Here is a 14,420-nt window from a genome sequence, read left to right on the forward strand (position 1 = left end):
TTTTTTACCTTGTTTCGACTATTATAAGCTACAAATGTATAGGTCTTCGATCTCGTTAACAGTATACCTGACTATTTAAGGTATTGTAATATTCTTTTGACTCATTTGATCCTTCAATTTTTTTTTAAGAATTCATCATTTTGGGTTAGTAAAAAAATTTAGGCCTCAAACTCTCCTTCTTACCTAACATGACCGATAACTCTAACTAAACATAACTATGATCTGCAATTCAATCTAATACAACCAGGGGCGTAATCAAAGCCCAACCTCCTAATAGTGCAATTTTTTTTCCCTTACCTTTTTTAGTTGGCTCTAGTATTGGACCTAAAACTTAGCCTTAAGCCAAAAACATGCCCATCATTTCTTGAGGTCCGCCGTCAAATACGTCTAAGGGTTAGCGTTTTGTCCATAATCCGCAAATCTAGTCGAAATCATCAGTATTTTTATGGGTGGACGTCTGGATCGTTCGCTGATGGATTGGATGCAGATGAGATTTTTGATATCCAACGGATTACAGATTGAGTCCGGATACAATCTTAAAAATCCGTTGGACATCCATACCCGTTAGTACATTTTTTTATCAAAGTTATTCAACACTACAAATATGGAGTTAATACATTTGTTTCTTTTCCAAATTAGGTATTCCTTTCATGTCACTCTTTGATGAGTTTAAAGATACAGGACTGTAGATGGGGAAAGACGATTTGCTGGTTTTTCAGGAAATGGAGAGACGACCGTGCGGATGGAGACTCCTCAACCGAGAAAATTGCCTAACCTCAAATAGATGCATTGCACGAGAATTCTTTGAGTTCGAGAGAGCAATCTGTAGGACTCCGTTGTAAACCCAGAAATGGTTGTTCCAGAGTCAATTCAGTCACAAAGAGGGAATAGGGTTGATCTGTAGGAGGGAACCTGAGAAGTGTGTGAGATCAATGGTGATCAAGGATTGTGAATGTGTTGTGGGTTTATGCAAATGAAGAATAAGTTTGAATTCTTCTATATTGAGAGAGTCTACTGCTCACTTGATGATTCTTGGTTAGACGGATGTTGTTTATTCGACCAATGTTGTGTTATTCTCAATTTTGAATTCAGAAACTTATTTATATTGCTAGAATGTAGACACATTGATCTCCAATAAGTGTGACGGTTGCTCGAGTGAAAGAGCGGGAAAGTGGGAAATCGTGGTTTAACCAGTTCCAGGTCGTGCATAGACTTGGTTGATTGTTCACCCACTACTTTTCTAACTCCCTCAAATGCTTGCACGACTTACTCACATTTCTCATCGTGGATGAACACACGCGCCGTAGGCCGCCAGACCAAAACCATAATTGACATCCCCCATGTGACGTGATTGATGTCTCACGAACGTGGATTCTGCAAGGCAGACGTGTATTTGATTAGTCAGTCTTTGACTTGATTAGACGATGAGTCTAAGTATTGTTCAGTCGAGCATGATTGCTGAATGCTCTAGGATTCATGAATTGAACATGTCTGCTGGGACGTGTAGTTCTCGAATGAATAATGTTGATAATTGAATAAATATTGATAGTCTGATCAAATATTGATCGTCTGATGAATTGTTGAATTACTAAATATTTGATAGTTGAATCAATATTCGAGCAAATATTGCTTATTTGTTACTGAATATTGATAGTTGAATCAATATTCCTTGTCTGAGCAAATATTGCTCATTTGATGAATTATTGGTAGCATGACCAAATAAAATATTAATTAAAGTACTGGTAGCTGAACCGAATATTATGTAATTAATCCAGATGTTGATTGCTGGTTCAACATTAAATTATTAATTTTTGAACTTGCTCAGAATTATGATTTGCAGAGCATTCAGTTCGAAACCCTAATTTTGATTGATTGCTGATCAGTTGATGATTTACTAAAAATAAGTTACTGAGTGAAGGAGGGACCGGCTATATGAGATGATAGTCCATGTAGTGCCCAGGTGCTCGAGTGAGCATGCACCAAAGTCCTTTGTTGACCAGTTGGTGAAAGGATGATCAAATGCTTGTTTAATCATTTATTAAGATAGTGCTCGTCTGAGCGTTAGGTAATGAAACCTAATTATGGAGAGATGAGGACTGGCCAAGGAGTCATGGTGTGAGGATTCGCAAGCACGTCAGCGCCATTAGACCGGTCAAGAGACGATTTATCCGCAAATGACTCGATTAATTTAAAATGAACAGTAATTAATAAAAAATAATAAAATAATAATTAGGACATGAAAATAGTACCATTAGATAGATCTCAAAAATTTATGCGAAATCGACTACTCAAACGCCTATATCGGATACCGGACGAAGAAGATACAAGACTCGGAAGATGGAATAAAAAAAATACTCAACCTGTTGTTGACCGGAATCGTTGACCTTAATCACTGCTTTGACTTTTAACTTGACCGAACCTATGAGAGACTGGTCCTCTAATTAGTAACAAGCCACCCCTTGGTGTTTCGTTAGGATTGGTTGTAACAGTAGTGTGATAATAATTTAAATTGAATTTAATAAGTTAATGAAGATAGTTATCTTCATGCAATAAAGGTGGAACTGTTGGGTGCATATTAAAACAGAGAGACGAATTATAATGCTGGTTTTTAGATGTGATAAGTTTCAGAATAGACTAGTAGAGAAAATAAATGAAAGCAGAGAGGTTTAGTTTGTGGGAACTCTTGTAACCTTCTTGTAATCATTAAGTTTACTTTCAATCTACGAGTTGAACCTATTTGTGTAATTCTTTATTTGTGAACATGATGATTGCTATGACTATGTTTGTGTTATATGTGTTTTAATATTTTCCCTGCTAGGAGTATCTGTGGTTTCCCCATAGTTTCTGGCTAAGTCAAGTAGGTCAGCATCCCCCTGGTTGTATATTATTTTAGTAGGATGGCATCCCCCAGTTGTATATTATTTAGTAGGTCGGCATACCCCCGATTGATTATTATTATTTTATATTATAATTATTTAGTAGGCCGGCACCCCCCGGTTGTATGTTATTATCTTATTTAGTAGGCTAGCATTCCCCAGTTCTATATTATTTTGTATGACGACATCCCCCCGTTTTGATATTATTTGTTATATTAAATTGCGAAAATCACTCATGTGCATATTATACTTGATTATCTGAGTTTCTGATCTTGATGGTGATATTCTGGATCATGATTTATATGGGCACTCTATATGTGGATGATGTTACTATTACTGATTGGGGTTGTTCTGCCTTCTTTTTCTCCAATGATTAAGGCGAGGTTAGAGTAACATTTGTTTCATGATGCATGATTTGTTGAATGTTTTATTTCATTATTGTTTTATTAAATTGTTATTCTTTTAGAACTGTGAGCATGTTAGTGATTACATGAGAGTTACCGGTTTCCATTGGGCACCCCTTTGGGATGATGTGCTCACTCGTTCCCACTTCAGTTTCAGTAATCAGAAGAAATGGTGTGCGTGAAGATATCCGTTTCGTAGGTTAAAGCTTTTAGTGATGTTTGTGATGTTGTGAATCTTTTATATATATGTATTCTTTATTTATTATGTAAAGCAACACACTAATATATTCATATCACCTGAGAGAGTTGCATTTATATAATATCAGAGAGTTTGGGTTTTGTTATTAGCACTCTATGTAATTATGATTCTTAAAATCGCTAATATAGGTTTGATGCTTTCAATTAGGTTGTGATCCTATTAGCCAAGCATGTTATTAGGTTGGGGCATCACAAGTTGGTATCAGAGCCAACTATTAGATCTTACATGGGCGACAATAGAGATTAGTTAGTATAAGTCATTGAATTAGATTTGTTTAAAATCGGGTTGAGTTGTGAGATAAATCTCAATCACTAAAAGTTATCAATAATTAAAAGATTCATTTGATTTATTGATTTTCCTTTTTGGTTGTGTGTACATTTAATAGAGATTAAAGAATAATTAGTCTAAAAATTATGAACACGTAGACAATCCGATAATGGAAAAATAATGAGATTAGTATACTTGAATATAGGGGCAAAGGGAGTATAAAATTAGAGAGTTTATTATTAAGATCAACATGAAAAAGAAAGATTAACTCTCTACATATAAAGTGAAGAAGATATCGTCAGGAATTGACGCGTTCATGACAACCATTCTTGCAATAATGATTGATTTTTATCGAGAAATTTCTCAATAATCCCGGTGCGTCTAGCATTTCCCCGATTCTTGAAGGCAATAAGCGGTGGCCTGAAGAATGAACAGCTCATTATAGAATAAATTATTTATATCACGCAGTGGCGATTCAGCAACTGCTGGAGTTTTGAAATTATCTTCACACTCGACTGGGCGATGGTAAGCAATTTCTGCCTCTTCCATTACTCTATAAAAATCAGCAATTTTAAGAAATTTTTTTTATCCGGGGAAGATCCGATGTAACCGTAGTTAAATATCGACTGAAGCAATAATCGAGATGTTCCTTTTGCTCAGTAGGTCTTGCAAGCAAATAATTGATATTTCCCAAGGCTTGTGTACCAGTGTCTTCTGATTTCGTTATCATAGAAATTGCAGTATCAACAAGATTCAGAGTTGTTTCTTCGGGATACATTGAGCTTAACATGTCCATGCAGACACCTTGGTTTCTGACATGAGAACAAACATTCCAAAATGGAACTCTAATAAACCCTGCATCATTGGCTTCTGAAATTCTGCTAGTAGCTTCACTAGTAGTCGGAAATGACAACCAATTGACAAAGAAGAAGACCCAAAAACATGAAAACACTACGGAAGATGCCATGATAAAATGTATACACACATACACTGTCTGTTGAGAAATCTTGTCTTGCATATATATATAAGTAAGAAAACAAATTTTAAAGATATTACTAATAAATGCATTGATTTTGGTATTTAATACAAAATCTGAATATCGTATGTTCTTCTTTATTTTATCTTATTTAGTTTTTTTTAGGAAAATTAAGACAAGTAGAAAAACCAATACTTGTTTAGTTTTTTTTTAGGAACAAAGTTAGTGTGTATTAGCATATAGATAGAAAACACTATTTGTGATCCAGCCTTTCTTACCCAATGTAACTAATCTTTCGATCCAATAAAATTAGTAACTTCCATTTAAAAAAGAAAAGAAAAAGGCAACTCTTTGTAATGCGATATGCTAAAAGATCGTAAGCTTATTTGGTCAATGTAGCGCTGTCTGACCCATTTATAAATGTTCGCTGGGGTGCTTCTATAAAAGATACAAGCCGGTTTGGGATATTCCATTACTAACCGCATTTCAGTCATAGACAATCGAACATGACGAGTAATATTTACAAAAAGAACAGAATCAAAGATGGAAGAAAATTCATTTTGGTTTTGTAAAATTTCCTCAGTCAAGAATCCTACAATAAGGAAGAACTAGGAAAAGGTGCCTTTCTCGTCATGAAAAACGAGTTTCTGTGTGTAATGCATGCAGCTCAACCAAAGACTTGTCAGACTTCAACAAAATGCACCTCAAGTTCCAGGTCAGTCACTCTTTCTTGTTTGACCTAATTATTTGATTAATTGAAGTGTTAGACTGGTTCTTATTGCTAAATATTCTAAAGTTAGCAACATTTTAGATAGACAGTGCATATATTGTTTGTTTAAATTCCTGAATGAAAAATGTGTCAATTTATGTCTGATAACTTAACTGGACTAATCCATGGGGCACTTTGGAGGCAACAGTCACTTAAGAAATCCCATAATAGCTTCTAGGAGATTGGAAGGGGAACAAACCCACAGTCGAACCTCATGATCAACCCTGCCAAGAAATTAGGTAGACCCAAGTATATGATATGTGAAGCAGTCAGAATCATTTGATTTCTAAGTTTGAACAGAAGTTAGTTACAGACTACAATTGTGTTATATGTCTCATTTTACTAATTACTCCATGCTCAAATGGGGTTTCTCTAGTTTATGTACATGAATCAAAAAAGAAGACCTGATTTGGGTCTACAAAAGAAACTAAGAAGAGTTTAGTGGTGATTTATGGCATGTGCAGCTGGGATTATGTATTACTTTTCTCCCGTCTAGTTTTGTACAGTACACACAGTAGTATCCATTAAACTCTCCGTCGTTGTATTCATCCTCATCATCGTCGTAGTAGTAGAATGCTGACGTGTCTGTAAGCTCCTCTTCAATAGTTTCCTCTGCATCAATTCTTTCGCCGTCACAAAATTTATGATGCAGTCTCTCTGGAAGAATTCTTGTAAGGATTCTGTTTAACTGCTCATTGTACCACCGCCTTCCTGTCTTCCAGAATGATAATGGTCCAAGAATCATTCCCATGCCAGCACCAAAACCCAACCCTGTCAATATGAATTGCCAATCAACATCACCCTTGAAATGCACATACTTTTGCGCCTTGTCGGTGGTATTTTTGCAGACAGGCAAGGGACTCCCACATAATTCTTCGTTTCCTTCAAAGGAATTCGCAAGGAAAGTTTGAAATTGATTGCCTGATGGAATCCTTCCCACAAGTCTGTTGAAGGAGAGATTCAATACCGAAAGGAATGACAATTGAGCCAATTGGTATGGGATCTCTCCGGTCAACATGTTCCTCGAGAGGTCTAACGACTCAAGTTGTTTAAGATTACCAATAGTTGATGGTATTGAACCTGTAAGAGCATTTCTTGAGAAATTCAGAACATAGAGTGACGTAAGCTTTCCAATTGTCTCCGGTATGTCTCCTTGAAATTCATTATTTGACAAGTCCATGCACGTAAAAACCGTTAAAATCTTCACTAGCTCCATGTCCAGTCCTTTGCTTGTAACCATCACCGCGTCTTGGTAGTACAAGCCGGTAAGTTGTAAGACCTTAAATCCTAGGATCTTGCGCTTGTGATTTGATAGTGCTTCTTCTTCACTAACCATCATCGCAGTCCAACTCAAGAAGCATTCACTGGAAAGAGTACCTGAAAACTTGTTGGAAGAGATGTCTACAATCTGCAGCTTTGGAAACTTTATACCAGCCGCATTTCCTAGGGGACCATGGAATCTGTTGGACCGTAACACAAGAACACGCAAATTGGGCATAGACCCCAACCAGGAAGGGAAATCTCCGGTTAATTGATTATTCCCAAGGTCTAAGACCTCTAGCTTCTTACAATAGGCAAGAGACCCTGGCAGCTGACCTTCAAAATGGTTTCGGTTGAGGTCGAGTGTCTCCAGTGTACAATTATTTGGAAATATCTCCGGTATACTTCCATTAAAATGGTTTCCTCTTAGATTTAGAACTCCGAGACTTGGAATGGACCCTACTAGACATGGTGGTATTTCCCCACTCATGTTATTATGAGATAGATCAAGAACTTGAAGATAACCAGCTCCACATATGGATTTGGGGATTTCTCCATTCAGTTTATTGTTTTCTAGAGAAAAGAATATAGCAAATGATAAGTAAGAAGAGATATTTGGGATCATGGAGGTGAAGTTGTTTAATGAGTAGTCCAAGACACTGGCAGATGATGGTAAAATCACATTCTTCCCTTGAAGCCGGTTCGAGCGAAGGACGAGAACAGCCAGCCATCTAAAACTATTAGGAGGTAAGGATTTTTCAGGATCCTCTAAGAAATTATACGAAAGATTCAAATGTGTAAGAGTTCCTTTGCCGAGCATATGAATCCAGTTTGGTATTTTCCCTTTCATTTGATTGTCGGAAAGGTCCAGATAGGTCAACCTGGACTGGTTACTCAAGAAAGAGGGGAATATGCTGAGGTTACAAGAACGCAACTTCAGTGTGCTAACTTGAGGAAACGATGTAAAGTTGTCACCAGTAATGTTGATCGACAATCTGTTACTCGAAAGATCAAGATTTGAAAGATTCTTGAATTTCTGGAAAAACTTTTCTAGAATTAAGATGCCACTGAAGTTATTTGAAGAAAGTGTGAGAATTTTCAGTTTGGAGAGATCGAAAAATGACACTGGAATAAGTCCTTGCAGTTTATTAATACTCATATCAAGGATCTCTAGTGGAGAAGAGGATCCGTTGGAGAACTCCTCAAGACCACCGTTGAACTGATTCATTGTAAGTTGTAGCCTCTGCAGTGAAGGAAGACTAAACAAAGTACTTGGGATTGTTCCATTGAGAGAATTGTTCTTCAAATTTAGATTAACTAGTTTATGAAGTCTGTTCCATTCAGAAGGAACTGGACCTGTTAAATTATTATACGAAAGGTTTATATTTATGAGACTTTTAGACCAATCGCCTGATGGTATCAAACCAGTAAAACCGTTCATCGAAAGGTCTAAATATTGAAGTTGGCTAAGTTTTGAAATTGAAGCGGGAATTGAACCATTAAAGCTACAGTTCTCAAGCTCTAAGCGGGATAAGAATGTGAGATTACCAATAGAATGCGGTAGTTCCCCTGTGAAACTTGTATCTGACAGTACCAAGTCTCGCAGCATTTCATCCTCAGAAAATTCCCGTAAAGAACCTTGAAGGAGCTTATTGTTTGACATATATAAACTTCGAAGTGTTGGTAACTGAAGAACTTTCTCCGGGAATCTTCCATACAGCCCGCAGGAACTAAAATGTAGGGAAGTCAAGTTGCGGAATTCACTTAAGAATTCTGGGACTTCGGCAGAGATGTTATTATTGCTGAGTCGAAGTTCATTGAGTGACCGAAGCTGTAAAAGAGATCTATCTAAAGGCCCTGAAAGGTAACAGTTAGACAGACTCAAGACTTGCAATTTTTGTAGTGAACTGGACACCGCTTTGCACCACTTGCCACCGTGTTCTGATATGTTTACACCATCTAACGAGAGTACTTTAAGTTCTTTCAAATTATGAATGAATGTATCAAAATCAGGATTTTTTAATGTTAATGAAGTACTACCCGGTAGAAAAGTAGAAAGATCAAGTGTTACCAACCTTGTCATCCGCGAAAGCTCAATTGGAATTTGCCCACTGAAACCCGAATTTGAAAGATTAAGATAAGTCAAGTTAGCAAGCTTACTGAATCCAGAGGGAATCACTGTCGAAAAGAAGCTGTTATAAGCCAAATTCAAGCTCTCGAGATGCTGTAACTTGAACAAACTACTAGTACTATTCAGTCCGCCTGAAATGTATTCACCACTGAGGTTTAAACTGATAACATGACCACTTCCATCACAACCAACACCACCCCAAGATTTACAACAATCAGTATTTGAAAGCCAAGAACCACGCTTGGACGGAACCGATGTAATAGACGGAGATAAACTAGAAAACCGAACAAGGCTTTGGTTTAGTTGGAGCAATAGAGATTTCTGATCATTCAAACACTGCCCATGAACCCAGATATTGCTTCTATTCAATTCCCTTAAGAACAAGAAAACAAGAAAGAAAACGCTAGTAGTAAAACTTAACAATCTCATTGAATATGATGATATTTGTTATGAACTTATGATCAGATAATATTTCCATGAAGGTGACAATTGAAGAAATGTTGATAATGGGGTGTGCAATTTAAGAGATTGAATTCCATGAAAATGAAATTTCTTGATTTTTGTGGCCGACCAAATTAGTTCATGAAGAATGAAAATGAAAAAAAGGATTGGAGTTGTGATGATGATAATGGTGAAGAAGAAGAGGAATGATGAGTCAAAGTAAACTTTCTGTTTTGTCCTTTAAGAAAAAACGCGTTTTGTATTTGTCGGCTGTTCTTTTCATTTTTGTTCGTTTTGAATACTAATTTTCTGTGATTGTGTGTTGTTAAGGGGGATTATGAATGGATGACGAAGTTGACTTCCAAATGTTTGAATTTAATTAGCAACTAGTTTCATGTTTATGAGATGAATCTCCTCTAATTGGTTAGGTTAGCCGTAATCCTAGAAACCACGCCTAAACATGATGCAATTGCAGCCGTAGTAGAGCACACAATTGCTGCAGGATTACTTGCTTGCATCTGTAACATGTCATGCATCCAGATATTTAAGCCCTCTAATAATTAATCTATGGAATGGACCATTTCAGCAATGGCTAGTAAGTAAATAGAGATTTAGAGCGTATTGTATCATTTTTTCATTTGATGTCATCGAGAGTAAGAAGTACTTGGCTCATGTTTAAGAGATATTTCACCTCTCATTGGCTTTATACGGTTATATAAAGCCATTTGAGAATTCTGGTCGAATAAATAATTAGTGGTAAGTAGGATTAATTGTTGATTATATAAAAGTTACTTGTACAACTAGACGATTGGTTGTTGGTAAATCATACTTAGATTATAGAACAAGTTAGGTGCTACTTTTTTGTTTGACTGGTTGTTATATATAATATAGCCGCTAACCCACTTGCCAATTGTAGGCGGGTTCATCACTTAGATCTCTAAATCTCTTTAGTTAATCCGTTAACTTTCTGTCTTGATGTTGTTGCCTTGTGCAGCAGGATAACGAAGTCGTTGAGTAATGTGAACATGTGAAATTCCTCAGCATCCTAATTTACCGATAAAAGTGCCGAAACTTAAATTTCTGATCGATTTCCATGAGATTCCATATGTAGTGTTTTTTGTTTTTGTAGTTGGTACATTCAAGGGACTTGTGTGTATTCTGTTGTTTGTATAGTTGGGGACGACTAGACTCTTAGAAGTTTTCACGTTAATAATTTGGAGGACATCACTGTTATGTTGAATACTGCACCTCAATAATGCTTCTCCACTCATTTAACTGATGACGTTCGAATCTGAAAGACGACACAAGAGTTCAAAGGAAAAATCACAAAGTTGAAAGGACTAGGAAGGGAGGCAATCAAGGCGGCAAATGACAGATGAGTTTTTAGCAGGTTCAGTACAGTTGAATCACTTTTGAATCACCTTTTGTGCCATCCAATAAACCTTTTGAGTCATTTTGCCATCACTGTGATTACATTTATAAATTCCTTTTGTTGTTCTTCACAATGTGTTTCTTTTCCTTGGATTGATTTCTTGAGTATGGGTTACTGGCTGAGACAAAAGGAACAAGAGTATGTTTACCAACAAAAAAGTGTAAAGGTAAGTAAGGAAAAGGAGAAGTAAAGGTAAAGGAAAAAGCCGAAAGGCATGCTGTGGAGGGGAACCAACCCCACTAGATATGGTTGGCAGCTAAAGGCCTCCTCTGTACAGGATTTCTCAAACATTGAGTCTGATGTGAACTTTTCATCGGAGGAACATTTAAAATGTAATGTCCAAGTATGAGAGTCTGTTTCGTGGCCGACTAATTAAACTATTCTCTTTGTTGGTCTCCATCTTACTATTTGGGAATGAAGAACTCTAACGACCAGAAAATTAAAAACTCTAACGACCAGAAGAAATTTGATCCGACACCCATGTCAGGTGCCATATGGCATATCTGTAGCAAAGAAAAAGAAAATCCAATGCAAAAATGAACCATGGGGTTAGACTTTTGACCAGAGCAAGAAGAAAAAGCATTTGAAATCTTCGGTGCCGTAAGGCGTACATGTTGCAAAAAAGTAAAATCAGTGCAAATAAAACATGGGGTCAGACCTCTGACAAGAGAAGAAAAAGTAGTAGAAAATTTTCGAAAATGCTTTATAGCCCCATAGTAGTGTACAAAAGAAGGGTCTGAATCCGAGGTGTCTGTAGCATCTTCGGAAAATTTTAGAGCTAAAGGCTGAAGAGTGATTATAACGTCTCAGAGACTCAGACCACCAGTGTTGCCCATTAAATCCCGCGTCAATCAACAGGACCATGGTGGGTTGGCCGTATCATATCATCAGGTGACACCTGTTTTCCTTTCTCGAGGGAGCTGACGGAGATTTCAATTCTCTACCTTTTCCGTTTACACGTTTCTGAGATCCCCTACAAAAGTTATGGATGGTGGGAGCTACATGACAACACTAAACAGAGTACTCTTCTGCCAATACAGAGATCCCATGATCCTACAACCGTACTTGGAGGGTTAGACGAGAGTTCAGAAAAAGAAGAAAAAAAGGTAAGAGGGAGGGAGTTTACAATTAAAGCTAAAAATGACTATTTTAGGAAGCAAAAATACTTTACACACCGAGATGCAAACACTAACTCAAAACCGCGAGACATAAAACCCATCCCTACACGTCTTCCGAGGGCGCGGGCCCACTGGGACCCACAGAAAAGAAAAAAATAATCTGTGTCTGGCGGTTTTTATATGGTTTGGTTTTCTCGGTCTGTTAAGAATGATTGTTTAGGCAGACATGATTTCTCAATTCTTGTTAGGATCATAAATTTCTGAATTTCAGAAGTTGTTTGCTTATTGTTGATTCAGCATTAATTAGTATCTGATTTGGTACCAAGTGTGAGTTGTAACCTTTTCTGTCCTGGGGTTGGTTTAAATATCATCTGTTAAGTTTATTGGTTCACACTTCACAGGAAACAACCACACTAATCACTCTATGTTTAGATATGGTTGGCAGACTATTCTTCAGCTAAAGGCCACTACTTAGAAATTAGAGTTTCTCAAACATTGAATCTAATGTGAACTTTTTCGTCCGGAAACATTTGAAATTTGTTTAAGCTGGAGTGGTGGCGACAGACACTGGAATCGAAGGGTTTCAGACTCAGCAGAACCAAGACTAAGTACTTGAAATGCGACTTTGATGAAATAGGAACGGACGAGGGAGAAATGTTGTTAGATGGACAGATCGTATCGAAGAAAGAGTCCTTCCAATATTTGAGATCTATGGTTCAGAGTAACGGAGACATAGACGAGGACATCCGACATAGAATTAACTCAGGAAGGACCAAATGGATACTTGCAAAGGGAGTCCTTTGCGATCGTAAGGTACCGACTAAACTGAAGGGAAAGTTCTACAAGATTGCAACCCGTCCCGCACTTCTGTAAGTGGCGGAGTGTTGGGCAACAAAAAACCACACATTTTAAAACTACATGTGGCGCAATTGAGGATGTTAAGATGGTCTTGCGGGCTGAGAAGACACCATAAGATGCAAAACGATGTTATTCATGGAAGCTTGGGGTAGCATCGATGGAGAATATACTCAAGCAACACCGGCTGTGTTGGTTCGGGCATCTCCAACGGAGACCACCTGAGGCCCCGGTACGAGTAGGACGCACCGGACGAGCCGAAGGGAGAATGAAGAAACGAGGACGACCGAAATTAACTTGGGATGAATTGATTAAACGGGACCTGAAGGACCGAGGCTTGGAGAGAGAGTTGACGCTCGACAGAACAACATGGAGGGCAGCGATCCACGTGAAAGAGGTATGTACATGAGGTGAGTGACTAGACCTTCTTTACCTTTAATTATTCGTTAGAAGCTTTCTCTCGTAGTAGGAATGTGCAAACCGCAAACAAGTAAACCTTCATGGAAGAATTGTGAAAGAGGCCATCCCCTGTAGCTCTGCAGCTCGCAGGATCGTGAAGGGGAATCACCCCGTATCCCTGCAGCCGGGACATGGAGTATGTGGCCCCATCACCTAAATGGTCGCGAATGCGTAATCCCATGGAAGTGATGGGCCACTACACCCTCTTTACCGAAAACGAACAATGACACGGAATGTGTCAAGGATCTTTCCTTACCTTTTTAGGTGGGTTGCGTCTCGGCAGGCAAACAGCCGGTGTAAAAACTTCGTTGTATTTTTGGAAAAGTCAATCAATCTGGACTATAGTGACCTGTCTGGCTAGTTATTCGTGTTATTTCCAAATGAAATTTCAACTGCGTGTGACAGAAAATAAAGACTTAAATAATCGGAAACTAAATTCAGCGGCAATGTCGGTGCCGTGAAACATGTCATATTCGTACAGGTTTGCCGAATCTACCATATCATTCCCACCCAATCTGAGCTTTCCAATAAACCAAGATCCATGTAACTGGACTGGTTTAAATGGTCATGTTTGATTTGTTAAGAGAAAACCAAACAAAGTAACTTCTCTGCATAAAGCAGTTGTGTTTGGATCATCATCAAGTGATCCCCAATTTGCACTAGAATGTCCGAGCACCTTTTGAGCTAAAAATATAATACTAAGAGATCCCTTCTTTGTTGATCTTCCGGGAATGTCCTGAATGAAATAGGCCTCGTGTCAACAGATTCAGGGGGAAAAAACCTTGATCGTGTCCATCACACAACATAGATCGATGATCTTATTCTCCCCATAATTGCAACCATTGCCGATAAGAATATAAGCAAAATTAACTAAAATAAGCTTAAAGAATTTCGTGTTCTTTAGGCATATGCTAAAATAAGGTACAAAGAAAGTTTAAGCTCAGTTTTTTTTCCTCGTTTAATTGGGCCCCTAAAAGCAATTAGGGCCCCTGCACTACAGGACAAAAGGGTCATGAAATAGTAAATATGGGTTATCCCTTATTCCATTTTTTATAAATGGCTAAACTACCCCTAAATGATTAGTGTTGATGATTTAAGTTAAGTTAATTAGTTTGTTTAAGTTAAAATCAGATTGAAGAGTTAAAATTTGGAGAAAAAAAAGGTAGTGTTTTT

The 14,420-nt window shown here is 37.6% G+C and overlaps 1 protein-coding gene across 1 annotated transcript; it reads right to left on the reverse strand.

The window, feature by feature from the left end:
- Positions 1 to 5,805: 5,805 nt before the first annotated feature.
- On the reverse strand, positions 5,806 to 10,043 carry LOC113355442 (receptor-like protein 7). Its single transcript, XM_026598299.1, has one exon. The coding sequence runs from the start codon at positions 9,369 to 9,371 to the stop codon at positions 5,979 to 5,981; it is 3,393 nt and encodes a 1,130-aa protein (XP_026454084.1). The 5' UTR covers positions 9,372 to 10,043; the 3' UTR covers positions 5,806 to 5,978.
- Between the last annotated feature and the right edge of the window lie 4,377 nt (positions 10,044 to 14,420).

Source organism: Papaver somniferum, chromosome 3 (assembly GCF_003573695.1).
Source record: "Papaver somniferum cultivar HN1 chromosome 3, ASM357369v1, whole genome shotgun sequence".
Classification (NCBI taxonomy): domain Eukaryota; kingdom Viridiplantae; phylum Streptophyta; class Magnoliopsida; order Ranunculales; family Papaveraceae; genus Papaver; species Papaver somniferum.

What these genes read in the sequence shown, in the direction of transcription:
- LOC113355442 (XM_026598299.1), bottom strand. Translation starts at nt 9,371, where the DNA reads ATGAGATTGTTAAGTTTTACTACTAGCGTTTTCTTTCTTGTTTTCTTG.